General features: G+C 44.1%; 1 protein-coding gene across 3 annotated transcripts in view; it reads left to right on the top strand.

Annotated features, from left to right (window-relative positions):
• Positions 1-27,218, top strand: part of pcdh7b (protocadherin 7b) — a 131,992-nt gene that overhangs the window by 99,402 nt on the left and 5,372 nt on the right. The window contains exon 3 of one of the 3 annotated variants that reach the window (XM_034676014.1): positions 26,972-26,990. The exons of the other annotated variants lie outside the window; for them this stretch is intronic. Within the exon in view, the coding sequence (XP_034531905.1) occupies positions 26,972-26,988 (17 nt within the window). The 3' untranslated portion in view covers positions 26,989-26,990. The remainder of the gene's footprint in view (positions 1-26,971; positions 26,991-27,218) is intronic. 3 annotated transcript variants of the gene reach the window in all.

Here is a 27,218-nt window from a genome sequence, read left to right on the forward strand (position 1 = left end):
GGTGGAGGTAAAGGCAGCGTGGATTGAGAGTGTAGCAGGAAAGGAAGAGGAGATAGTGGCAGATGGGGTGAGGGATTTGTATTCTTTCCATATTTTGGCCCTACTGAAGTGCACATTCCCAGGCCATCATGATTGACAGCATTGGTATCAGCGAGGGAATGTGCGCACGGGGGGAACGGTGTGCTTGCACATATGTAGAGACTTGCATTCCCTTGCTAATGTCATTCGTTTTGTTGTTGCTGACCCTGATGTGCTGTGTGCATGGTTGGCCAGAGACGAGGGCCACCTGGGAGAGGAGAAGATGACAGGGAGAGGGGATGAGAGAATAGCAAAGAAGGAAAGGAAAGGAAATGTTAGTAAGGAAAACATCCAGGTCTGTTACATGTGCCTGCCTTTGGCCATTGCACACAGAGGGACTCAAAGCAGAGAGAGATTTCTATAACGGAGGGAGCAGGGAAATAAATCAGTGAGGGGAATGGTGTGCAGTGTTACCCAGTAGCAACTCATTTGAGATCAACAAAGCAACAGGGAACGGTGTGTCTTAAAGCAGGTCCGCAAGACAAGTTGGTCCTCCATTTCTGATGTCCATTTAACTCCATGCACCGTTTTCATTATTGTCACCATCGCTGTGTTACTTCCTTCTTCAGTCAGCTAGCTTTCCAATTGGCTGTCGTTCAGTTCCACGTGACAATCCACTGACTGTGTGCCTGGATGTCCTTTGGGTCCCCTCAGCAGACCTGGATTCAAATCAGTGCGGCGCTTATCACCTTGTAGTTAGATCAGAAGAAGTAGAATCACTCTCAACATACCTCAAACCACAGGGAAGTCATTGCTGCTTTTTTATGACCCTAAATTTGCCTGATTATCTTGTAGTGTGTATCTTGCTTTAGAGAGAAACTTGTGAAATGAATGTACAGCTGTGGATGGTGTGATTCGGTTTGATCTCCCCTTCCTCTTCTCTTCATTACCACGTCTTGAATGACGACGTTGCATACATGCGAGGTTGATAAAGGGCAGAAACAAGAGAATGCATGAAAGATGGCAGCAAGTCTTTCACTCATCTGTGTCTTCTAGCCTCATTTCAAATATTCCTTTCATTGCACGCTTTGGCATCTCCCATTCAGAACCCGCGATCAGGTGGTTGCTCTAACAAGCACTCGACAGGGGGAGATTAAAACACGCCACTGTCAGACGCCACACCCGGCGCATTAAATTACAGCTGCTTACATGTGACACTAAGAAACCTGCCAGTGTTGGACGCAGCGACAAAAGAGTGAAAGAGAGGGGAGGAAGATAGGCGCTGGATGTGATGTCAGGAGAAATTAAAGCCTTTCAGACGCGTATTGACGATTATTCTAGGCTCAGGAAGCAGAAAAAAGAGACATTAGAAGAAGAAAATGCTACAATGGTGAACTCTTCTGACCTTTTTTGGAAAGTAAGCAACCCTTTTTAGCCAGTTCGCAGTGCATGTACATGTGTAATACCAAAGCGGGTTGGATTGTTTGTCTTTATGAGCCTCTCTCCCTGCTCACTCAGCCCTCATGATATAATGGTACCCATCTTGTCCCAGTTTTGCCATTTGATTGACAAGTAACAGTGCTTGTTCTACACAGATATGTAAATCAGAGGAAAATGAATAACAGGACATTACAATGACAGGTAAGAATACCCATCAATTTAGGCACTTGACAACTTCGCAATATTTAGATGCCACTATGCCCACATTCTCAAACATCTGCCACTCTAAGCGAGTCAGGAAAACAGATCTGTAAGTGCTTACCTGAGTCTAATTGCATCCACCTTTTCTGAGGAGCAGATGTTGACATTTGTGCACTCACACACTGGTAGAATAGCTCTGAAAATAACTATTGGCATCAACCCAGGATATCACCATCCTTACAGTCTAATCCTTCATTGAGGCCATTGTCAAAGCCACGGGGGGCGATATCGATTGTAATCTGAAAAGAGAAATCTATGGTTTTTACACACTCAATGGCTGCCTCCCTGGTGCCTAACATTGGAGATGAATCACACTCCCCTTAAGGCCCATTATTCAGCCATTATTGGCAAGTACTTGTGCTCACTTAATTGGACAACTTGTCTGCAACTGCCAACCCCCTGGGCTGGCCAAGACGGAGCCTAAGCCAATCAGCCTAATTGATCCAAGCGATTGGTATAAGTCACCACTCATGGTTGCTGATGGTGGAATCATTTTTTGGAGGGTTTACGTTGAGTTGAGGTTCAATTTCTTGTCGCTTGGAAGAACAAGAACATTGGCAGATATAAAATTATGTTAACACCAACAGAAATCAAACAAATTATTTTCTTTTTTGGCGACTCGCTCCCAAGGGGCTTGTTCTTGCCAGGTTTTATGACACAATCAGCCTACTGAGGGAAAAGAACTCTTATCAGTTTGTGAAACATTGGAAAAACTTCAGCTTGAAACACATAAAAGTTAAGTTATCTAAACAGGGAATGAAATACAGCACTTGAAAGACAATGGGTGATGGATTTCCTTATCCCAAAGGGGAAGAAAGGCCACCCAAGAAGAGGTATTTTCCCCTTGTCCAGCCAGAAGACAAAGGAGGAATCCTCCTAAGTGATTAAGTGTTGCCTCTGTCAGCAAACATCATTCCATGTCAGTAGCTTCCAAAGCTAACACGCCTCGACTGTTTGGACAATTACAATGTTCAGATGTATTGCCAAAGATGGAGCTGTTATTTCCAACTTGTTTCATTTTATGGCTCCAAAGAAAAGAGGTTAGAGTCATGGGTACGTGGGTTGACAATGGAGGTGGGGACGAGGTAGGACACTTGCCCTGGAGTCAAACTTGGACTTGGGAGGCTTTTTGTGTTTGTCGTCAAAGCGCTCACAGAGAAGAGTGATGAACTATTCATGGGGCCTGAGAGAGAAGAAAAGGCTTTGGCCCAAATAGAAATAAATAGCACAAGGAATGAAAGGCATTAAGGATAGGGTATTCAGATCAAATGAGCTCATCTTCTTTGTAAGATGCAAGAGAGGTACAAGCGGACTGTTGTGCGATAAGGTACTATCTAATGGGTACAGGGATAGAGGCAAGAGTGAGTCGCAAATGGGTTCAATCAGCTGAACCAGAGTTCCTAATGTTGTCCCTTTTGCATTTACATCAGCACCAAAGTCAGAGAGAGGAAAAGAAGAGTCAAGAGAGAGAGAAAGATAGAGGAGCGCTCAGCGGGCATTTTAAACACTTTGCTGTTAAGCAGACACATACTGATTCTGGTGCTATCACTCCAGCTGGAGCCAAAGACACATTTACATTCAGATGCTGATTAGAGACATAAAGAAGAATGTCGGGAAAAATCTGTCGAGTTTGAGATTTCTAATCACAGGCTGCCCTTTTCCGGAGCGTACTTCAAGCGGGGAAGTTTGTGATCGAGCCAAAGAGTACATTTGGATTTGAGGCGCTTTTTTGATCCAATCTGGCAACTCCCGAATGTATGGGGGGTGAAAGAAAGTGACACAGAATGAAATAAATAATTGGGAGGAGAGGAGTCGGGCTTGTGTGTGGACGCCTGCTGTCAGGTCCTTCTGTCAGTGTGAAATATTGCTGATCCCACCACACTTCCAGTAGGGAGGTGCTTGTAATGATTCAGTCCTTGCGGGGGTTCAAAATGTCATCTGTCTCACCTACCTCTGAGTGCACCGGTGTCCTCTAAGAGCAGACTTTGAGAACTAGGAATGGTTATTCAAAGGGATAAGAGTACAGTGTTACTGACTGAGGTACTAAGCTAACCAAGCAGTATTGTAACTATGTCGAAAGGTGTAATTCATGAACGCATAACGCCGCCAAACAAATAGACTTGACCCCCAACTTGACTTTGCACTGCACTTTCACAGCATTATTTTCGTGTTTGTGGATGTCCTCCCTACAAGCAAAAAAATGTTGACTTTGCAACATCCATTTCCTATCCGAGGACAAATTGACCACATTTCACACATTAATTACCAGTGTCAGGGATCATGGCTGCGCAACGAGGCGGCATTCCAACTCTTTTCATCCTCACGCTTGACCTCCTAACGCACCCCTGCTGCTCCTCCTCCTCCTCCTCCCTCAGCGAATCGATAACCTGCCCTGATGAGTGGAGACTCCCTGTCACCAGCTCCTCAGTCAATGGAAATCAATAAAAAACAATACCCATCTACATCAACCAAGCTCGAAGCCCATTTGTTTTTCCTGTTTACCAGTGGCGGGGGGTATTCTGTCAAAATGCCATCAATGGCGAGAGAGAAGGGACGAGGGTGGGGGTGTGTTGCCTGATTCGCTACTTTTTCTAGAGCAGTTGGGGTGTGTTCAGTGCACAGCTGGTTTTCAATGTTAGTTTAACTGTCAGTCAAAACACACACCCAAATCGGCCTCTGTTTTAAAGAAGCATGGATGAACTTTGTCATTATTTCAATCTTTACCTCTCAACAATGGTCCCAAAAATTGGCCCCGAAAAAGTGGCCAATCACGCCACTTTTCTGGAGCAGTTCAGGTTTGTTCAATGAACAGATGGTTTTCAATATTGGTTGAACTATGTCAGTCAAAACACTCTGATATAAGACCCTGTTTTAAAGATGTATGGATGAACTTTGTCATTATTTCAATCTTTACCTCCCAATAATGGTCCCAAAAAAGTGGCGAATCACGCCCCTTTTCTAGAGCAGCGGGGATGTGTTCAGTGCACACATGGTTTTCAATATTGTTTTACCTCTGTCAGTCAAATCACCCCTCCAAATCGACCTGTTTCAAAGACGCATGGATGAACTATGTCACTTTTTCAACCTTTACCTCTCAAAATGGTCCCAAAAAATTGGCGAATCACACAAAGTCTCATGAAAAGACGAACCCAAACCTAGTGATCCTCTACTGAGCAGCCCCATATGCAACAGTCATGTTTTTTTCATCCCTTTTCACAACAAATGTCACAGCCACAGCTATTCTGAACCTCCATATAGTCTCATTTAACATTCATACGCTGGCACCGAGCAATGTGTATCTGGGTAATATGCTCCCTAGCTTGTTTGTGTCAGTAAATATGCGCTCATTTTCAGGAAGATGGCCTAATCCATACTCAGCTGTTAGCGGCTGATATGTTTGTTGTGTATTAAATATTTGGTGGGCTTTCCTGCATCACTATGATATCCACAGCTCCAATCGATTGGTGGAGATTTAGCACCCAGAACGCTTCTGTGTTTGGATTACAAAATCTGTGCATAGTGTTCAGGATTGTTTTTTTTGCACATTCGTATGTCATTGCACTCCCACACATTCAAGCACACAAACAGAGGAGGCTTTGTCTCAGGCAATTTTAGGGATGCTACAATATGGTCTATGGTATGCATAGAAGGAAATAAAGCGATGGATAAATGAGCTTGTTCTGTGTGTACAGTTCCTTGCATCTTTAATGATTTGAGTGCACATACTAGGAAGAAATCCTTATCCTCCTTTCTTTATTTCAACCATGGACAGTAAGGCCTTTCATGTGACACAAAACCATTTCAAAAGCCCTCCATAGCATATTTATTTACGCTATGCTGCAACACAGTAACTCCCCAAAAAATATAGGACGAGCACAATCCAAGAATAGATGGCGTTTCATAGCCTGAGCTCATTCCTTTGATTCTCACCGAGGCTCCCCAGCTCAAAATCCAATGAAAATGTGATTTATTCTCCCCTTCCTTTTCTAATTTATTTCACAAGCATCATACCAGGCAACCTGTCTCAGAGCTTTCAGCAAGGTGCGAGGATGAAAATCAAGTTGCATGGAATATTCGGTGATGAAGGGGGATAAATAGTTTTGACACATCAATGACTACACCTCCCTGGTTCTGAAATGGCCGGGCTGACCCGCAGAAACAAACCAAAGCAGTCATTATCTCCTGAGACCAGAGTCGGCTTTTTCCCCCCTGTTAGTCTGTGTCGGATCCACATCAATTTAGTACGCTACCGCCGGCGCTCACATAGCATCCCTGTTCCTCCTGAACAGATTTGAAGACTAATCTCATACTTTAGGCCTAATACAATTAAATGGTATTGAACCGATGCGTAGTTCCATACATCAGTTCCCATCCAGTGAGTGATGGAGCTCGCTGGTTGCCTCCGGCTTGGGAGAGACATATGAGCTGGGGTGAAAAGGTTATGATTGTGGCTTGGGGACGGGCCAAGAAATGAATCTAGCTGTGCCTCAATGTAAGAAACCCAAGTCTATTATAGAGCATGTATATATTACATTCATCTGCTGGTAACAATCTTATATTTTCATGTCTGCCCTTGTAATCTGAGCAGGACGGATGCATCTGATTAAACCTTATGAAACTCAAAGGAGAGGCAGCGCTGTTCCTTTTCCGTCTTGTGCTGCCGAGCTTAAAGACAGATACCTCGTATGTTTATGACTTGAATTAAGCATCACCGAGCATGAGATACAGAGCTACAAGGAGATGCAGGCAGAAGTAGCGTGCTGTAGTGCCAAATAAAGGCTACTTGATGGATAAACAAACTACAGCGTGAGTTATTGTAGAAAATAAAATTGATTTGGTGCTGATTTGTCACGCTGCCAACTGTGTTGTCAAGACAATAGAAAATAAATGTCAACATGAGTAAGGAGAGACGCTATGCAGCGCTGATATAACTGATAAAATGAGCCTCACTCACAGGGAGAGGGAAATGGAGTGTTTTATTAATGGCACTGTGTTGTTTTTAAGGTTGTAGGCACAGGAAGCTAAGATGGGCATATTTCTCTTTGTCCTCTCCTCACCCTGAGTTGGAATGACACGGCCTTGTGTCGAAAAAGCTCTGCACCAAATCGCCTGTTCACACACACAGACACACACACACACACACACTCGAGTATTTGGAGGAGTTTGAAAGATTTAAAATATGACTTATCGGTGGGCCTCAAAAGTGGTCCGGTAAGTCTGTTCTCAAGGTCTGTCCACAGGTCCGGCAGGTGATTTTCAGCTGTTGGCAACACCGTGCACAGACCCTCCATCACTTTGTGCCTGCTGTCAGTGTGAGGCTGCACACTGTGGCCTGACAAGACAGAGAACATTCATAAAGTTCCTGCAACGTCTCAGCAACCTTGACAGAATGTGGTATGTGTGTGTGTGTGTGTGTGTGTGTATGTATGTGTGTGTTTTCCCCTCAAAACTTATCTCCAGAGGCATGAGTTGAGGCGGAGCTCTGCATTTCGCGAGTAGCCTAAGAGCACCTGCCACATTCGCGGCGCAAAAACGTCAATAAATCTGGCCGCTAATGTACCGCGGAATCTTTTTCTCTCACTCTGTCTCTTCCTCTGCTTCTAATATTAATGAATGTCAGCTGAATGCTGCCACAGGCAAAGATAGAAACATGTTCTTTCCACTATGCTAACACGAACAAGGTTAAAGCTTCTTCCTTGTTCGGAGTGAAATTGGAAAAGAGTGCACTTGGCTAGCTAAAGGTTTATCGCAGAGCCACGGGTAACCATTACCCCGGTGATAGGCAAGAGTTAACACCCTGATCCATTCAGTGGTTACTACTGAAAGATGAGTCTGTGAACTTTCCAGCACCAAGCCTTTTTTTGGGTGTGATGATTAAAAATAGTCTTGGATTGGTCGAATTCTAATGGGAAAACCAGTACGAAAATATGTTCCCCCACTTCCTCCTCCCAGTACCAGAGGACAGAAATGGGTTTACACCACGTGGAACCTCGGAGCTATTTTTAGATCCCGCCTTTGCCTGCAACTCAGCAGTTGTAGCAATGAAAGAAATCCTCTCTTCAGTATTCTTCCCCCCAAAAAGAAATTGTGATAATGAGGCTTCACCAGCCACCATGTGCCCATTAATATTTGATGCACACACACAGATTTCCTCTCAAAAACACAACACATACAATCGGGAAAATCCTCAAAGTTGTCACATGTTTGATCTCCCGTGTCGTGGCTCGGCTCGCCTCCTTTGCATACCTCACTGCTCCATCTCCCACCGCTCTTTAAGGAAGGAACCATAAGGGAAGGAGTGCGTCCTGATACACTTGGCCTATATCCTGTTGTGATAGTCACATGGCTTCTCCGAGACAGCAGTCATTTGTTACTGTCCTTTTAATCATGCTAATGCAACCTCTCCCTCGCTCTTTCGGCTCACAGACGCCCGACCACACTCTCGCTCTCACATTAAAGTAAAAGAGAGAAAGAATGGAGTGCCCAGAGTCCCTTAAGGCGTATGAATATCTTAAGTGGAGAATTCTATAACTCTGTATCTTCGTACGCCTGTGGGTACGCTTCACACATCAGCGTACACATATTCACATAAGTTGACACACACATTCGTGCACGCAAAAACATGAGAAAGATAGAAGAAAGAGATGCTGCAGTATTGAATTAAATTAAGTGGTAATTTTGTAGCACCAGCACCAGAACGCCACCACTGTCTTTTCCCCTATTCCCTTTTTTTTTTTCTCGAGTGGTGCACTTTATTAGTATTCCGCGCAGACGATACTCCGCTTTCTTCTCCTCCCTCGCCCATAGCCTCTCTCTCCCCTCTTGGGAGTTGAGCCCAGTGCATGTTAAGTGATAGGGCTTCAGAGTCTTACCGGCAGGGGTGTGGGTGCCACATAGCGCGCCGTGTAGGAGCCGTGTATTGGGAAAAGAGAGTAGAGGGGCCCTTTTAGTAAATCCACCCACCCGTGTAAAAATGATCAATCTCATGAATTCGCCGATAGGGAGTCGTTCGCCGATCAGGAGAGACAGAGGCAGATAATGAGAGAAATGGGGGATGTAAGGGGGGGGCCAGAGGGTAAGGGATGAAGGCACAAGAAGGGGAGGGAGCTAAAGGGACACCAAGGAAGAAATATTCAAAGGTATGATGGGGGAAAAAAGGAGGAATATTAGCAAAGACAAAAGAGCAGGTGAGCCTTGATAGACAGAGTTGCCAGGAAAGAAAGATTTTGAACATCAATGTCTGCTCTGATAGGAGAGAGACCAAGGGGAAGAGGGTGGAAGGAGAGGGAGAGAAATGGGCCGTGTTTTTTTCCCTTTCACGCTTTGTGTCCCCCGTCTGAAAACCAGCGGCCCGTTTTGGCGGCAGTGGAGCAAGGTACATGTTTGGGGTTCTTTTTGTCAAGCGTGAGCAGGTCCTGGTGAGGTAGTGACAAGAGAGGAGGGAGGGGCAGACTGGAGAAAAAGTGCCTGTCCTAAATTCAAGACCTGGTACAGCCTTGGGGTGATTCCTACACAAGCAGGCAGTGTGGTATGTAAATGTCATAGGATTCAACAGAGTGAGAGGCTGTCTGTCTCTGTTTGTTAGACGGGACATGACAGGACGAGGAGCACATTTCCTGGCTGTGGTGGCGGCCGCATGAGCACATTGACTTTGGTGTACATGAGTTGGTTGTGCTGAAATTCAACCCAGGAACTCGCTAGTTCTTACCACTTAAAACCGCCACTTGGACCTACAAAATGCAAGTCTTGAAGGGTACATTAAAACATGCATTAGGGCTCACCAAGCACTGAATGTGACTTAAAATGCTCATGTTTACCTTAGAAATCAAAAGAAGAGTTTTGAAATTACCTTGAGGTCCACTTTATAACAGAACCGAAGGATACCTTAGAAAGGACATTGTAAGGTACCTCAAAACTAACCATAAAGGGTACCTTTAACAAACACTTAGAGTACCTCAAGTTCTGTTTAAGACATCAGAGAGGTATAAAAAGTGTTTGCATATGAACCAGAAAGTTGGGATTGTAACACTTGACAGACAGGGGTACCTTAGAACGGACCAAAAAGGGTAACCAAAGACATCACTGTCTTCAGACGCTTTTTGTAACTTGATCTAATGCTTTTATTTACTAAAGAGGTACAAAAGTCCTCCTTTAAACAGATCCCAAAGCATACCTTGAAATCAACCATGAAGGGTACCTAAAATCTGACCATGAAGGGTACCTTGAAACAGGTGTGTAGAATACTTTTGGTTCTGTCTGAGACACTAAAGGGGTTTGAACATCTACTACTACTACTATCTACTACGTCCTTGGCAGGGGTACCTTGAAACAGACCTGAAAGTAGGTCCTGAAAACAGACCCTATACAGTACCTGAAAACAGGCCAGATGGGGTACCTGAAAACAGGCCATATGGGGTACCTGAAAACAGGCCATATGGGATACCCGGAAACAGATGCTTGATTTAACTTTGATAATACTCTTGTTTACCTTTAAAGAAATTTCAAAAAGCTGCAAAGGATACCTTGAAACTTGCCATTAAGGGTACCTTAAAACTGTCCAAACACGGTGCTTTAAAAGAGATGCTTCGGGTATCCAGACTTATGTTTAAGACACACTAAGAGGCATAAAAACTTTTCTCATGTTGGAATATAAAAGCATGGAATGAGACAGCTTGACATTTAATGTAGAAGTTTCCAAGAACAGTAGCTAGAATACAAGACCCTAGAATGGGTACCTTGAAACAGATGCTTAATGGGACTTAAAAAGACACATGTACCTTTACAGAAAAACTACAAGAAACTTAAAACAAAGGTACCTGTACCTTAAAAGTGACCGTAAAGCTGACCATAGAGAGCACTTCAAACCTACAACCTTCAGACACACACTTGAGGTACCCGAGCTTCTCTTTAAAATATCAAAGGGGTTTATAAACTGTGTAACAAACAGGCTGGTGTCCGTATTTCCCAACAATACAGTTGAAGTAATCACTGCCTCTTCCTTTAAAAACACGTCCTGCTCTTTGGTCAAGTGTGTGTTATTCATAGAGGCAAAGCTGTGGCGCCATGACAAATCTCACTGCAGCACCCTGTCCATATTCAACATGACAGGGCAGGCTTAAACGCACACAAAGACACAAAAACACAAACAGGAACTCTCTTAAATGCACCTCCCGTGTCCACTAACAATCCCCCTGAATACAGCTGACATTATTCAGCTGCATTCAAGAGCGAGAGTGCAGTGTGTGTGACCTTAAAGAAGGGAGGTTTGGAGAATCGCAGCATAAGGAGAAGAAAGTGAATAATACTTTAAAGTGTAGCCTGGGGCACATTAGCATGTGCACTAGCTATAGCGTCAGCGCGTGGCTGTGTTTTTTCCCCCCCTTCTTCTTCTTCTTACAGCGCTTTTAGCACACCCCGTTTGTCAGAGGGAGGCATCATCCTTTATCGGCACATTTCATGTTTCCCAGAGGACTCTGTGAAGCGGGTGATATTATTGAGGAGCGCTGAGCCTTATTAAATTCCCAAGCATATTACCAGTCTCTCTCTCTCTCTCTGTCTCTCTCTTGTACACACTTGTATCTCTCTCTCTCCCTCTCTCTCTACCACTCACTGATTATGTTTCTCTCCCTCTCTCTTAATTTGGTCGCACACTCCACTGTAGCTTGAATACCCCCCCCCCTCCCCTCCATCCGCCTCTCTAGAGGAAACAAAGGGAGTAAATACATATTATTGCTTTTTTCCCACTCTCAAGTGACGCTCATCAGGTATTAACACAACCTGCCCTTCCATAGCTGCCAGACCCTGGTATGACTCACTCACTCAGTCGTGGTATATGTTACATTTTAGCCTCAAATGTTCTGTCCTATTCTTGGTGGATTCTTTTCATCAAAAGGACAGAGATAATGCAAATCTTTCAACCAGTGAACTGGATAGAAAGCAAATACTCTGTCAGCTTTGCTAGGATTAAGTTGGGAGTCATCAAAAGGATTTCTTTTTGCTCTGGCTCTGTGCATAGAAAGTGATAAATCCAACATTATTAGTTTAATATCATTTTTACAACAACTACGACTTCTTTCCTGCACGCTTTTCGACATGATCAAAGTTTTAATGGCTTGCACAGGCCTGTTTCTGCTCTCCGCACATGACAAGAGAGAGCATGGAGAGTGTATGTTCTCCAAGGGGCGATAATGAGGGCGAAACGACCATCTCTCCAAGTTTACATGATCACTGCGTCGGTCGAGGAGCTGGAACTTCCAGGGCTCTCATTTCCCCAACCTTCTCACAGACATTCCCACGTTCGGTCCGAGGGAATGTGTGCTCGGCGTGTTTATCAAACACGGCTTTTGCCATTTTCTTATGATGCCGACACTGGTGGTGATGCCTCTGTCTCCCTTGCTGCAAGGGAAGCCTATTTACATATGACCTTGCATGCAGCAATCGCTGGAACGAGGATTTGCAGAGTTTTATTTTGCTGGAATGATGTGCTTTTATCTTGGATGTGACAGCTGAATATGAATATGAAAATATGAAAAGAGCAGCTGAGTCAGATCGGGTCGTGATATTTATGAGGATTAGACATAATGTGTTTACTAGTTTGGCTGCCAACCATACTGTATGTGATGTCAATGGACTTGTACAGTCCTGTGTGTGTGGGCTGCTGCCTTTCTGAACATACATACATGTTGCTTATTTTACATATAGCACATATTGTTCTCCAAGCATTGATATCAACCTGTCACAAGACTCCACAGCAACATTGTAACAGAAATAATTCATACTTCTGTTCTTCTGAGGGAGCTTGTAAATAGGGATGTTGGGGAATGTGAGTCCACAAATGCGAGTCCACAAATGCGAGTCCACGAAGGTATGCGCCCATGAATGTGTGGTCCACGTATGGTATGTCAACAATTAATCGAGGAACCGATTTCATTCAGTTATCAGGGAGGTGTTTTAAGTTTTAAGCATGTTTTGATGCGAATCAACTTACTACAGGTGTTACGCAGAGCGGAGACGAGCGCTTTTTTTCTCCACTGCTGGACTGATTATGACCCGGTTGCGCTCCCAGTTGACACCTGACCATGTTCATATGTGTATCTTCTCAATAAGAACGAGTAGACAGAAAACTGGACACTCTATGAATATTTTGTCCCGAATGTGTGCGTCCAAGAATGTTTGTTTCACGATAGTGTATGTCCAGTAATCTTTAATTATGAATCTATGTGTCCACAAATCTTTAACCCATGAATGTATGTGTCCATGAATCTTTAATACACAAATGTGCGTGTCCACAAATGTTTGGTCCCCTATGTGTACGTCCACAAATGTTTGTTGCACAATTGTGTATGTCCCCAAATGTTTTTTGTCCACGAATGTATGTGCCCACGAGTCTTTAATACACAAATGTGTGCGCCCACGAATGTTTGGTCCCCTATGTGTGCGTCAACAAATGTTTGGTCCCCAATGTGTGCGTCAACAAATGTTTGGTCCCCTATGTGTGTGTCCACAAATCTTTAATCCATGAATGTATGTGTCCATGAATCTTTAATACACAAATGTGCACGTCAACAAATGTTTGGTCCCCTATGTGTGCGTCCACGAATGTTTGTGCATGATTGTGTATGTCCCCAAATGTTTGTTTCCACGAATGCATGTGTCCATGAGTCTTTAGTACACAAATGTGTGTGCCCACAAATGTTTGGTCCCCTATTTGTGCACCAACAAATGTTTGGTCTCCTATGTGTGCGTCCACAAATGTTTGGTCCCCTATTTGTGCGTCCACAAATGTTTGGTCCCCTATGTGTGTGTCCACGAATGTTTGTTTCACGATAGTGTATGTCCAGGAATCTTTAATAATGAATGTATGTGTCCACAAATCTTTAATCCATGAATGTATGTGTCCATGAATCTTTAATACACAAATGTGCACGTCAACAAATGTTTGGTCCCCTATGTGTGCGTCCACGAATGTTTGTGCATGATTGTGTATGTCCCCAAATGTTTGTGTCCACGAATGCATGTGTCCATGAGTCTTGAATACACAAATGTGTGCAACAACAAATGTTTGGTCCGCTATGTGTGTGTCCATGAATATTTGTTTCACGATTGTGTATGTCCCCGAATGTGTGCGTCCACGAATGTTTGGTTCACGATTGTGTATGTCCCTGAATGTGTGCGTCCACGTATGTTTGGTTCTCGTATGTGAGCTGAAGGTGTGCACCTGGGGAAGAGCAAACATACTGTGTAGAAGCAAATGTCCTTGAGGAGTCCCTCTGCCGCGTGTGTATCCCTCATACATACGGCATACAGGTATTCAGAGAGAAATTGAGAGAAAGACAGGCTTTAGGAACTTCATCTTTGTTTCATGTCAGTCTGTGTTAGGCGGGGCAGTCGAGACTGCTTAATGCAATGAAAATTTGATGCGGAAAATATCCTGTCAGTGCTGCATTTTTAATGGAGACCACGCAGTTGCAGGAATTATCATCCAAGCGCTCCGTCTAGCCCCCCAGCAGCAAGTCGTGTATGGCACCCAAATGACTTTGCACCCCTAGGCTGAACCTCGCCTGTGTCTGGATGTGCTTTGCGTATTTTGGTCATTCGAAGAAAAGTTCTATTCAAAAAAAAGAGAAGCAACAGCTCACCGATTATACAAACACTCCATCATGGGTCAGATGGTTGGTGTCTGGTGTTTTATTTCTCTGTTCTCTGTTCTCTAGTAGGAAAATGAGTCTGGCCTTTTGGGGTTTTTATTGCCTTAATCTGCAGTCCAGCCCGCACTTCTCCCACCGGTGATTGATATTTTTGAGACATCAGTGGGACAAAAACAGTTTTGAGTTCTGACGCTCATGAAAGACCCATCAGCTCCGTCGTCGATCAATGTGAATAAATATTTCCCACAACCCAAAAGCATTAGAATCAACGACGGGGAGCGAAAAAAAAGAGGCAGACAGAGAAAAGAGAAAAAAAAAATCAATTGGTCAAAAGCTTTGCTAAAATAGGGGTAGTGGAGGTAAAAGGGGATGGGGGGTGGGGGTAGGGCTGTCAAGCTAGGTGAATAATGAGGCATGCTTCCAGTGCTTCAAAGGCAAAGGAGAGGAGGCACAGTGAAGTTATGTTATATTCTCGGTGTCATCTAATGTCAAACTAATTTCGGTATCATGTGAGCGTGAAATGATGTAAAAATTTCGGAGGTGAACCCTAGGCTTTTGAATTTGTCAAGTATTAATTCACCACCTTCAAGAGGCTCTTTAAGGCTATCACTGATATGTACACCAAATAACAGTAGGGGGTCTCAAGAATTGCCTGTCAACGCCCCATGTAGTGCTGGGTACAGTTTTTGGCAGCTCGCAAACCTTTTTAACAGGCTGCTTTGGTTCAGCTTAGTCTAATTGCTGCAAAACTCCCCATTTTCAGTCCATGGGACTAGCTACTCATCAACTGTTTCTACCTTAATTATTTGAAAGGTAGCCCGTTTGATTTATCAGTTGTTAGTCACAAGCTAACAGCTGATGCTTGTAATAGAAAAAATGCTTTCACACCATATCTGCTAACATTTAGCAAACAGGCTAGCTGCTATCATCATGTATTTGCCCAACGGTTGGCTAACATGATAGCTTCTAATTGATTTTTAAAGTCTCAAGCCAAAATATAAACTCAGACATGCTAGCTTTATTCACTGTTAGCTTAAATGCAAATCACTGAAATTTACCCCAAAAATCAGTAGGGGTCTTAATAACTGCGAGCCAATCAAGCAGCAACCTCCGGTCTTAAAATATGAGTCCAATGTGGAAGTGCTAAAAACTGCAGTTCCTTGAGTGTCCACTTGAGGCTGGCTCCGGAAGTACCTGAAACCACATACACACCAATTCAAAAAAGCCGTTCTTTACACCAGACATAAACATGTTTACAGCCTGATACAAAAGAAGGGTTTAGTCTGGATTGCTCATTTCTCGATCGGCACACACTATAGGGGGGGGGTGAATTTTTTTCTAACGCAGCAGTTTTGAAGATATTGAGATTACGAGTCTTCCAATGAGAGGCACAGCTGACTGCAGGAACTCTGTAGCTGTTGGCTAGGAGGCTCAAAGCCCGCCTCTTTACATCACAATCACTCGACAGCAGCAATATGGCTAACGTAATGCTAACGTAGTGCTGGTCACCACTTTTGGCTGCTAGGAATTAAAGCTCTTTTTATTTGCAGACTGTCATTTTCGTCTTGGTCTAATTGCTGGAGCTGTTCCTCACTTCTATCTCATGGCTAAATGCCATCTTGACAAGTCAGTCATTGAATGTTTGTACCTTAGTTTCAAGCTAACACATTCTTAAAAAAAAAATCTAATTTCACATAAACATCCACTCTGACTATATTTGCTTAAAAGCTAGCATCTAAGCTATCTTTTGTCTAAAGCGGAGATAAAAGTCAGACATAATACATTTAGTTGCTGCTCCTTTGAACATTATGTAAGCACATCATAACTGTCACTGTGCGCTCGCTGTGACATCAAGAAGTAGCCCTTCAACTGACAGATTTGAAGCTTCAGTTGTACTCTTGAAACACCAAAATATTCTAAGTGGTCAAATTTAGAATTCCTGAAGTCTGCTTTAACACACACTTTTACTCACTTGTTCACTTTGTACTCCATTTAGCTAAAAAAGTGGCTTCAACTTTAATACAGTGATGGCATTCATGTCCTATATTCAACCATTTTCAGTCAACATGAGAGAGGCTGAGTGTCCATATTCCCCAGCTACTGCCCCCCTGTCCGAACCTAACCCACCCACGATATGAATCTCAGTCTCCCTGTCTCTTCTCCCTCACTCGCCATTCCCCTCGTTATTTTGATAGGGGATCCATTTGGTATAAATTGACTCATTTTGTCAGTGGGAATCGGAGCAGGGAAACTGAAGAGGGAGAAACGGGCAAGGCTACCGCTTTGATCCCTCCGACAGGCAGCGTGAAAAGTGCATTTCATAAAGGATGTTCGCCTGTGATGAGCCCGCCAGAGTGACAAATTGGGCCCCTGGTGCTTTAAATAATACACTGTGTATGACTCCAGCTATGTTGCTGTAGTTCCATACGCCAAAACTGGCCTGTTAAGAAAAGTGTGTGTTGTGGGTTGAAAGAAGGGCATAGTTAGCGACTCCAATCCAAGGCCGGTTTCGCTTCGAATCATCTCCCTTTCTTGTCCGACCGTGTAATACATTCAAACATTAACATGAAACTCGCTTCCCCGGTCTCTACTCGCATTGGAATCTGAATTTTGGGCTTCAGGAACAGGAAACAACTTTTGAGTGATGACTGAAAAAAAGCCTTGTTGTTGTCTCCCTGTGGCGTTTGTTGCTGGGAACAGAATCATGCACTGATGAATGTTTTAAGATGTGTTGTGCCACTGTCGCTGACACCCTCTAAGCTGGTGAGGCAAGGCAAGAAGGAGCAGAGTGAAACTGTTTAGACGGGCTTTTTGCTTCTTCACGCTGTATAATGTCACCCTACATACAAAGCCTCTACGGGATGAGGAGAGGACGTGTAGACACAGCTCTGATCCTGGGGTTCACACGTACATGGGGGTAGGAAAGAAATACGTGCACGAATAATTCTCATATTTGTAAATGAAGACAATGTGGAAGGACAACAGGTCCCTCTTAGTCTTATTCATCAGAAACATCATGCAACACCCTTAATTTTACACATGTCTGACTACAGATGGTCCTCCTTGTGACACGCACCAGATGTACCCACCAGGCTCCCATACACTTCCATTCTCCGTTATGCAGGCATCCTTTTATAGACGAATCAACAGGCGAAAAAGAATCTGGAGGTGGCATGACCTACAGCCTAGTCCCAAGTCAAAGAGGGAGAACAAATAAGGAAGGTGACAGCACTGTGCCTCTCCGCCGCTGCAGCAAATCCAATATACTGCTCCGGGAAGGGAACAAACTGTGGTCTATCTGCGAGATAGTCTATAATCCAGGACACCTTGGCGTTATCAGGCTGTATCGCTCTGAGCTCCCGCCTGAGCAGGAGTGGCCGGATGGCAGTTTAAGGCACTCAAGAAATCAAAGATCACGATTCTCGCTGAGCTTCCAAAGCCTCTCCTGCTGGGACACCGTCCAATTTGCGATGGCGTTTTGTCAGAATCCTGCTTCAGTTTACACATGACGAGTACGCACATCGCGGCGGTGTGGATTCCTTCGAAAGATGTCTCCTGTGTAGGATGAGGCCTTCAAGCTTGTCAAAGCAGTCTTTGGTTGTCTTTTCTGAGCGTTCCAACACTGTGGGAGGTTTTACATAGCAAAGGCACCCTGGTTGGACTTGAGGAAACATTAAAGGGGTGCTGGGGAAACTATTTGCTGACAGGCACATCTTTTTTAGCACTTTCATCAAGAGGCTTTGCCGTGCAGGGCTATTTGATGCAGTTTGTTTTTCACCTTCACGCTGGGTGTGCTATCTGTCCTGAAGGGACCATTGGAGAAAACTTGTCTGATCTCATGTTTGGTTACCTCGCTTCGGTGCATCATTAAGCTTTGTGGGAAAACAATTACAGTCTTGTCACGTGTTGTAGAGATCTCCCAAAATGAAACAAAACTTGTAATGACAAGGAGGCCGCTTCCACAGGAGAGCAGAGTTTGGAGGTAGTTTTGTGAACCTGCTGGAACACATAAAACTAATCCCTCTGCAAAACACAAGCCCAGGATAATTTGCCTTTTTCTGCCCTGGAGTGGAGCTCACTGAGCCTGTTTATGAGCCTACACACCGAAAAAGCTGAAAGCCTGTCCCTTGAGGTCAGCATAATTACCCCCGCTGCATTTCCACCACTGGCTTTCCATTAAGGTCGTGACTCACTGTGCCCGGCTCGCTCTGGCCTAGAATGTGCTAGCAGCCCAGGAGCTAATTGCTACACTCAGGATGACAAGCATGGTAGATAGTGGGTGTTGTTTGGGTTCTGACTCACAAGCTAACTAGCTTACCCGCTTGTGCTAACCACTTAATACAAGTGGAGCTTTTGTTTTAGACATCAGGTGCTAAGAGAGCACATTTACATCTTTTATTTTTGCTACATCTGGAGCTTTTTTTTGGTGCTTCCCAACACAAAATGAAGGCGTGATTACAACATCATTTGATGGGAAGTTCATACGAAATTTATGACACCAAATGAAATTCTGATGCAAATTTGCTGCTTTGGGTTTAGACTTGTCTTCGTCAAGTGTTGTAATATTTCTTGTTAAGGCTTCATATTTCATATGCTGCTCAGGGCGGAACATGTGCTGAAAATGAGCTATGTTCTTTGCAGTCACCATTTATTTAAACTGTATCAGATAAGAAATCCACCATGCCCCGGTTGCTACCAAGTTATTTTCAACTCCCTTGAGTAATCTTCGAAGCAGTACCCCTCGAATATCTTACCTTTTTTCCCCCCTTCATACGTATGCCTAACAGTGATTTAAATGTACTCTCTTATTAGTACAATCAGTGAAAAGCACAAATCAGAGACTTTTTTCTCTCTTTTTTATTTTAGGGAGGGTTTAATCGAAATTGTATTTTGACAAATAACCATTTAATGGTGTAAAACAGGCCATTGTGCGAGTGTGCCTGGGAGTGTGCGATAAGAGTAACAGTGGAGGAGAAGCAATGACACTTCTTTTTCTAAAGACTAGGGAGAGAGAGAGAGAGAGAGTGAGAGAGAGAGAGAGAGAGAGAGAGAGAAGGAGGGGGGGTGTTCGAGAGGGAGAGAGAGAATTTAGAGGAATAATAAACAATAAAAAACACATTTTTTTAACTGATTTAACCCATCGTTTGCCCGCACACGCTCACAGTAGCTCAGTAAACCCTACCATTTTCTACACACCCACCGCCCCTTCATCCGTATTCTGTGTTTGTCTTATCAAATAATACTGTGCTTTTTTTTCCTCTTGTCTGTGGCTGCGAATGGCGAGCATCAGCAAGCTCCACACGCACACACACACACACACAGACACAGACACATGCTGCATGGTTAATGTAAAGCTTGCGGTGTCTGAAGAAAAAAGCTGAGGCTGCCATATTGTTTTATCGGCGGCTAGCAGTGTTGCATGTGTGCACCATAGCAGAGCGGCTAATGCTAATCCGTGCAGGTCTCCGGGAGCATTTTTTTGTGTAAGCTTCGAGAAAACAGTGCGTTAAAAAAAAATGCAGGAAGCTTCTTTGTTTCATACTGTAACTCTGTTTTTTCAGGCATGAATGTATTACACGAGCAAAAGGTGTGAGTTTTAGCTAGCGCGGGTGATTATAAGTGTTGTGCTTAAAGGATAAAAGGAAAGCCTGATGAGAAAATCCCTTTTGTTTCCAGATTTGGAGGATTCAGAACATATTTAGGAGGTATTTTTTGTTTGTTTCAGTCATCTTGTATGAGTGCGTGGCAGGAAGCCAGAGCCGTCACTCTTATTAGCAGAGTGGATGAGTCACCCCGCTTCGCCTGCTCTCCACATCATCCCGCTGTTGTGCCACTTATAGATGAGGTCGGGGGTCACAAGTGCTCTCAGGACATAGCCTTTTGGTGTCTGCGTTTAGAGGAAAATATGCTTCCAGTAAACACAACAACCACCTGCTGTACTGGAAAAGCTTTCCCCCGCCTGCACGTACACGCATGTGAGCAATGGCGGAGTGCATGCAAGATGAATGAGGGGGCATGACATGCGGGGACGCTTTATTTATGGGGGCTTGAGTGCTGAGTGTTCAAACAGGGCGAGGGAGAGGTAGAGACCCGGAGCAGGAGCAGGAGAAAGGGGGGGAGAGAGTGCAAGCTGCATTTGATAATTGGCTGAGAGATCGTCACCAGAATGAAATTATGCTAGTTAATCTCTCTGCAATTAATTACCTCGGGAGCAGGCCGCAGTACATTCATTATTCCAGAAAGAGTATTGACCCTGCTGGAGGAGAAAAGCAGACGTATCATACCCAGAGCGGCAGAGCATATGCAGCTAAAACAGGATGGACAGCAAGCATGTGATGTCGCATAGCTTCGAAAATGCCTCCTGTGAGTCCTGCGTGTCCTCGTGTGTATTTTTTAAGTCTTTGTTCAAGACAGAGGTCGGACATCTGGAAAAGCGAGGCAAAAGGAGGCGACAGCTCATTACAAAACTCGATCAGGCCTCTGTATCTTTTTTCCTCACTCACTCAACCTCTCCTGTCTTTCTGTCTTTTTTATTTCTCCTCCCTCTCCCTCTCTCTCTCTCACCCTCTGCGCCTCCTTCTGATACTCTCCAGGCGTGGTGGGGGGTTCCAGATTATTCCCTCAGTTGCCCTTGCCAAGCAGTAAATACTTCAAGGAGCTCAGAAGGCAGAGAATAGATCACCTGCTGCCACTTTCAAGCAGCATTCCTGCAGCTGGGGCCGCTGACAGAAAACGCTACAGAATTAAAAGGGACCAAATTCAGCGCCTCTTGAATAAAATCCAAACAAGATTGAAACTGGACAAACAGTAGTTACAAGTTTGAGTTTAACTTACTGTGCCAGTGAGGAAAAATCTCCTCCACTGACATTAACGCCATCAATTACTGCCGTTGCTAGCGGTGCACGCCATGACTTGCGCTTTCAAAAAGGTCATTGCTCCCCAGGACGCCCCTTTTGTTCTCATTTCCCCCTGCACCACTGCGTTTCGTCCTCTCTTCCATCCTCCCTTAATTGTCTGGCAAACATCTCAGCAAGAGAAAGACAAATATCGCCTTTTCCTGTGGATATTGTTCTGTCTGAACTCGCCGTCAAAGCGTTAATAATTCAATGCCCGTTCTTTGTCTCGCTGCTCCTTCTACCAGGAACACATCCTTTCCCTTCACCTTATTTTTTTGCCTCTTAGGCCGCTTTCTTCTCATTCTTTTTCTCTCTCTGTTACTGTTTCCTTCCGTTCGTTCCCCACAGCCACCTTTAGTTGTCTGAGACAGACATCTGCCCGTCCGTCTTTGATGCTGAGGACCTCTCAGCGGCGCAGCAACGCCACAAGGGCCTTGCCTCGCCGCAGCAAGGTGGTGAAACACTGGGAGACTTGCGCTCTTACGCTGTTATTAGTCGGCAAGTTTTTGGCTAATTAATTGGGACCCTATTAGAGGCGAGAATGAGTGGAAAGAAAGACACGAAAGACAGCAGGAGAGAATGACAGCTCTCTTTGGTGTTGTTTTCACTGCTAGCTTCATCCCCATCTTCGCCACTTTTTGTCACCGTCTCTTCGCATCAATTCTTATTCGCCTCCCTTTTTTTTCTTCGTTCTCTTACATTCTGTCCCGAGTATTTCCCTCAGCTGTTTTTTTTTTTTTTCCCCGGATAAATATTTCATTTTCCCTCTCTCTGCCGAGAACAGTAATCTGTATGACACCCGGCAATGTACACTGTCATCTTCGCGCTGATTGCCGTGCCGTGCGAAATAGATCTGTCCGCACGGGGAGGCCTTTGATGAGGGGCGCGAGGCAATCACAATCCCATTTCCAAGCTGGACTCACTGTTCCTCACACAGGCGCCCTCTCGTGCCTTCCTGTCTGAACCTTGAAAACTTTACTTTTTTCCTTTCGACTTGATCTAAATCGAGAATTGGAAGCATGTGGTTGAGTGCAAATTACGTTTGAAGGTTAAAGTGTTTGATTTGACGACGGTAGTGTGATGGAAGTGAATTAGAGTCACTTGAATGCCACGGACACAAGATAGCATTGTTAGAGGGTTTGATTCGAAGGCATGAAAAGGCTAAATAAAGACTTTTAGATTGATAAGTTAATGAGAGCATGCGGCGTGTCTTGGGAGCACATGTTCCGAGGATTGATTCGCAGCACAGTGCGTCTTCTGTTGTCAAACTTCCTCCCCTTCTCCTCCTGTCCTTCCTCTCCTCCTACTGTCTTTGCTAATGTCCTCAATTCTTCCTCCTCTCCTCCTGTCTCCCTTACTCTTCTCTCCTCTCCACTGCTCTCTTTGGCAGTGTGTTTGGCCTGTGACGGCCCAGAGGCAGCCATGCTGTCTTCTCCGCTCAATCTGCTGTTTCCCTTCTCCCAGGCCCTGACCCTGCTATACTCAGCACACACACACTCTCCCTCCTTGTCTTTTTCTCTTTCACTCTCTCCTCCTGCATCGCCTCCCTCTCTTCATCATCATCTCCCGCGTGCCCTTCCTCCTCCCCTCTCTTGCTGTGACCCCTATCTGCTGTCCAGCCAGCTGCAATGTCCGTCAAAGACGCAGCATGGACACACACACGAAAAAAAAAAAATGCATGCAGGCACATCACCTCTGCTTTGTCCTCTTCCCACTCAGTCTTTCTTTTTTTTCCCATCATCCCTTCCTCCCAATGCCTCAGCTGTTTGGGTTGAATCTGCCAGCCTGAAAAAAAAAGAGGGCAAAAGGTCTCGGAGCTTCAGTCTGTGTAGCAAAAAATATAGAGAGGGCAAGGAGAGAAAGAAGTGATAGTGCGGGGGAAGATTCAGCTCAAAGTGTCGGAGTGCTGGTGACGTAGATGAATGCGGGCCCGACGAGTGGACTTAGCTGACATGCCACAGCGAAAACACAGCATCCATGACACAAACAAACACTGCAAAACTGTAATTGCCCAGAAATGCCCACGCAACAGACATTAGCACGTGTATGCCCAGCAGTGATGACGGTCTAACCCTCCGCTTCTTCTTTTTTTCTCTCCCCCTACCACCGCAACATCTTAGCGAGCGCTAAAGACACCGCATCAAATTGCTACTGTATCCCCGGCAGTGGAGGTTCTTTGAAATATCCCACAGTGTAAGCTAGTCAGCTGATAGGGTGGCTGACTAAAGCCAACAAAGAAAAGCAGCAGCTCAACCAGTGCAGCCAGTGGCCCACTTTCAGCCTGCTTTTCTTGCACAAATGAAGAAAGCATTCAGTATAGGCAGAGGATGCAGCACAAATATCTCTGAGCGCAGCTTTATAGTGGCGTCTTGCTGGGTAATCACCACTTCAGCAGAGCATCACTTTTGTCCCTATTCACTGTATTCTTACGGCAGCCTTTTTCCTTTGATATCCCACTTGGGATGCTGTTATGATGCCTTGCTTGCTAACATTTCATGATTTCAAAATTGATCACAAACTGAAGAGACATCAAACAGCGACAATCTCGAGGGACAAAAGTCTGTATATGAAGTCAGGACAGCAAATGTGCAAACTCAGCTGGTGTACGACAAAAGCTAGCATTCTGCTATACGATGAGGAAGGTTAAAATAGGTTTAAAAAGACGGCGATACCAGGCTAATGGTAATGTTAGCAAGAAAACTAGCAAAAAACGCACTTTCTAGCTACTCAAAAGCTAACATTAGCATTTCAACGTACCTACTTTCTAACACTGATGGAATTTAGCTATATAATGCAGGAGGTGTAAAAACTTTTAACAAGGAAGGAAATACCTAGCTCCCAGTAATGTTAGCAAGCTAACCAGCAAGAGGTTGTAGGGAATCTGACAAGATGTCAATATGTATTGCTTTTAGATTGATTAGAAATTGAAAAGACAATGTCTAGTAGAAATCTCAGGACAGTGTCACATATTTAATGTTAAACAGCATTATTAATCAACAGTTAGCTACTGATAAACAATAGGTAAGTTAGCGTTTAACCACTTCCTAGCTAACACTGAAAGTATTTATTTTATTAAGTGGGAGTTTGTTTTTATTTAAAGTTATATTTTCGGGCTTTTTGCCTTTATTTGACAGAACAGCTGAAGAGAGACAGGAAATGTGGGGAGTAGAGAGCGGGGGAAGACATGCAGGAAAGGGTCGACCGGCCAGGAATCGAACCGGTGACTCCTGCGACGAGGACTGTAGCCTCTGTATGTGGGGGCGCTTAGACCGTTAGGCCACCAGCGCCCCATGCGGGAAAATGTTAATGCTAGCAAGCCAACAAGTTAAAAAGTTGTAAGAAATATGACAAACTGCTTATAACTCATTAGCTACTAGTTAACAAAGGCTAACATTTGCATTCAATCACTTCCTATCTAGCAAAAGAAACGGCATATAAACTATTTGTAAAGGGGTAGAGCCTGCTAGTGGAATCTTAGCTAGCTAACAAGTAAAATTGGAGTTAACCAATGGTTTTGTTAGCTAGGAATTGGTAATAACACCCTAAAGCAATTTTAGCTAGCAAACAGTTGATATGTTAAGCTAGCTAGGGATAGATTTTGGGTCACATAACATGTTTTAAATTGAATTTATGTCCCAATATTAACAATATAATGACATTCTCAGATGCTAATTAATTTTTCTGTGGCCAAATGATCAAATGTCAGATTCCATATTTTAATATATATATTGAACACCTTAAATATACAATTACACAAGATAACAGCAATGTATCCTCAAACCCTGAGCTAGACACCAAAGGTAAAATAGCTTCTGTGTGATAATGGTGAACAGCCAGTGGCTTGAGTTGTAGATCATTATGAGTAGACACTCCCCTCACTTGGCTGAAATCTCACACCAAGTGACAGAGATAGAACACCCTGCCTATAGCACCCAGACTGATCCACTGTTTGGCCCTGGGTCCCCAAATAACAAGGCCTTTAGCCCCCTTGGGATGTAACCTAGGACGAACAGGCCTCCTTGTTCGGCTTTCATTTTTGCCAGTGTTGCAGAGAGGCTTTTTTACACAGCAGAGTGACCCACTTGTATTGTTTTGTGCAGCGGTTGGTAGTGTGGGCTCGCGGGGTGTTTGTGAATATGTAACAAAAGCCTGCCACAGTGCTGCTTGTGCTCTGAGGGCTTTTCTTTGAAGATATTTTCTACGTCCTGATTTCTGAATTGGGTCTTGAAAGGGCCCATGGATATGTTTGGGAGCGATGTTGCGTGTATTCATTGAAATACTTGAAAAATTATCATTGATTATTTTTCCGCCTTTTTCTAATGCATTTGAAGACTTACAATTTTTTGTTCAGTTGTTAACTTTAAATCAAATGAGTCAGCAGAGGGTGAATTTAAGAAATTGGAATTGTGGTGGTTCGGTGTTCTTGCAAGAAGAAATTAAAACCAGATTGATGTTGAGTGGACATTAGAATTAATTCCCAACACCCTCCAGCTATTCCCAAGACAACAAATCCAGCACTCGTCTATGCTGAAGACGACTCAAGCGTGCTTATTTGTCCAGCTCTACAGGACACATGGATTTAAGTGGTTTTAAAGTACTCATATTGATGGCCCAACCTCAGAGGGAGGTGACACTTCTGAAGCAGGGAAGAGAAAAAAAAACTAAGGGTTTTTGCTTTGATATAGCAGCCCAATTCATTAGCTCAGTGGGAAACGTCTTCATTTTTAGCAAGCCTGCCGAGTCAATGAAGCACGGCTAGGAAATAATCAGCCTCCTTCCAGTGCGCACAACACACAGAGCGCCAGCTAACTACTTCGGCAGCGGCTGAAGGTTGGCTGCTTCCCCAGGAGAGCTGGCGGAAGCAAGAAGGTCCTCCCTTGCTGTTATGTTTTTTTTTTCCTGAATGCAACAGGAGTAAAGAGGCAATCGGACGGGGCCTTCAGGAGCAAGGCGCTGAGGCCTCGTGAGAGTTATTTGCATTGTGGGAAACCTGATGGCTCAATTGTAGGTGTAAATGAGGACGGAAATCAGTGCCTTGTTGTTTCTTTGATGGCTGTGTTTGGCGAGTGGAGATCCATATGCCACAATCCATACCCACTGCTGTTGCATCCAAAGCTAGCATGCTAACCAGTGATGGCTGCCATTGCATCTCTTGATTTCCAGGCCCCTTTTTTTTCTCATTTATTTAGTGTTCTCATCTCATTAAACAAGGATGCTCAGTTGTCGGGGTTTACTAATGACAAAGAGTTATTTGATTTTTCTATCAAGTGGCAGCAGCTCCCTAAGGCATTTGCTTTACATTGACTCGCAATCATCAGTTGACGCTTCATGAAGGCAATTTGCGGCATGAAAAATAATTCTAATAGGTACAGAAGAAATTAGAGTTCTGGCGGTAAAGGAATGGCACTCTCATTGCATTCAGAGTGACGCAAGTGTGACTCATCTGTTGATGGAAAAAAACTCAAATCAGTAGTTTTTACATTCTTTTTTCCTTGTCCCTTCTTTCTTTGCTGTCCTTGTTCCAGCCTTGCATTGTGTCTCCAGTCATGTGTCTGCTCTGCATAACACTGTCTCGGTGCTGTTGTGTCTTTAAGTTACACTTTCAATGCTGCTCAAGGACTTCTCATACACTATATGTAATTATAAAACATTATTCCGTAAGTGCAAAACATAAAGAGTGATTTGTGTTCTACCTTTTTTCTTTTACAGGAGAAAAAGAGCATTAAAAGTAAGCCATGGACCAAACTCTTGTTTTACTTTCTCTATTATGGGCAAAAGGCATGCTTGGCTTGGTTTGCACTCACCCTCGCTTTTGCTTGATTTTGGTTTCCCATACTTCGCATCAGGTCATGAATAAATTACATCTAACATAGCATTTCTATAACATTGGCACTCTAATAAGTCTGGCACTGTTATTATGTTAAAGCATTCTGTCAGGGCTTTGGGACTAGGCTTT

Source organism: Notolabrus celidotus, chromosome 23 (assembly GCF_009762535.1).
Source record: "Notolabrus celidotus isolate fNotCel1 chromosome 23, fNotCel1.pri, whole genome shotgun sequence".
Taxonomy (NCBI): domain Eukaryota; kingdom Metazoa; phylum Chordata; class Actinopteri; order Labriformes; family Labridae; genus Notolabrus; species Notolabrus celidotus.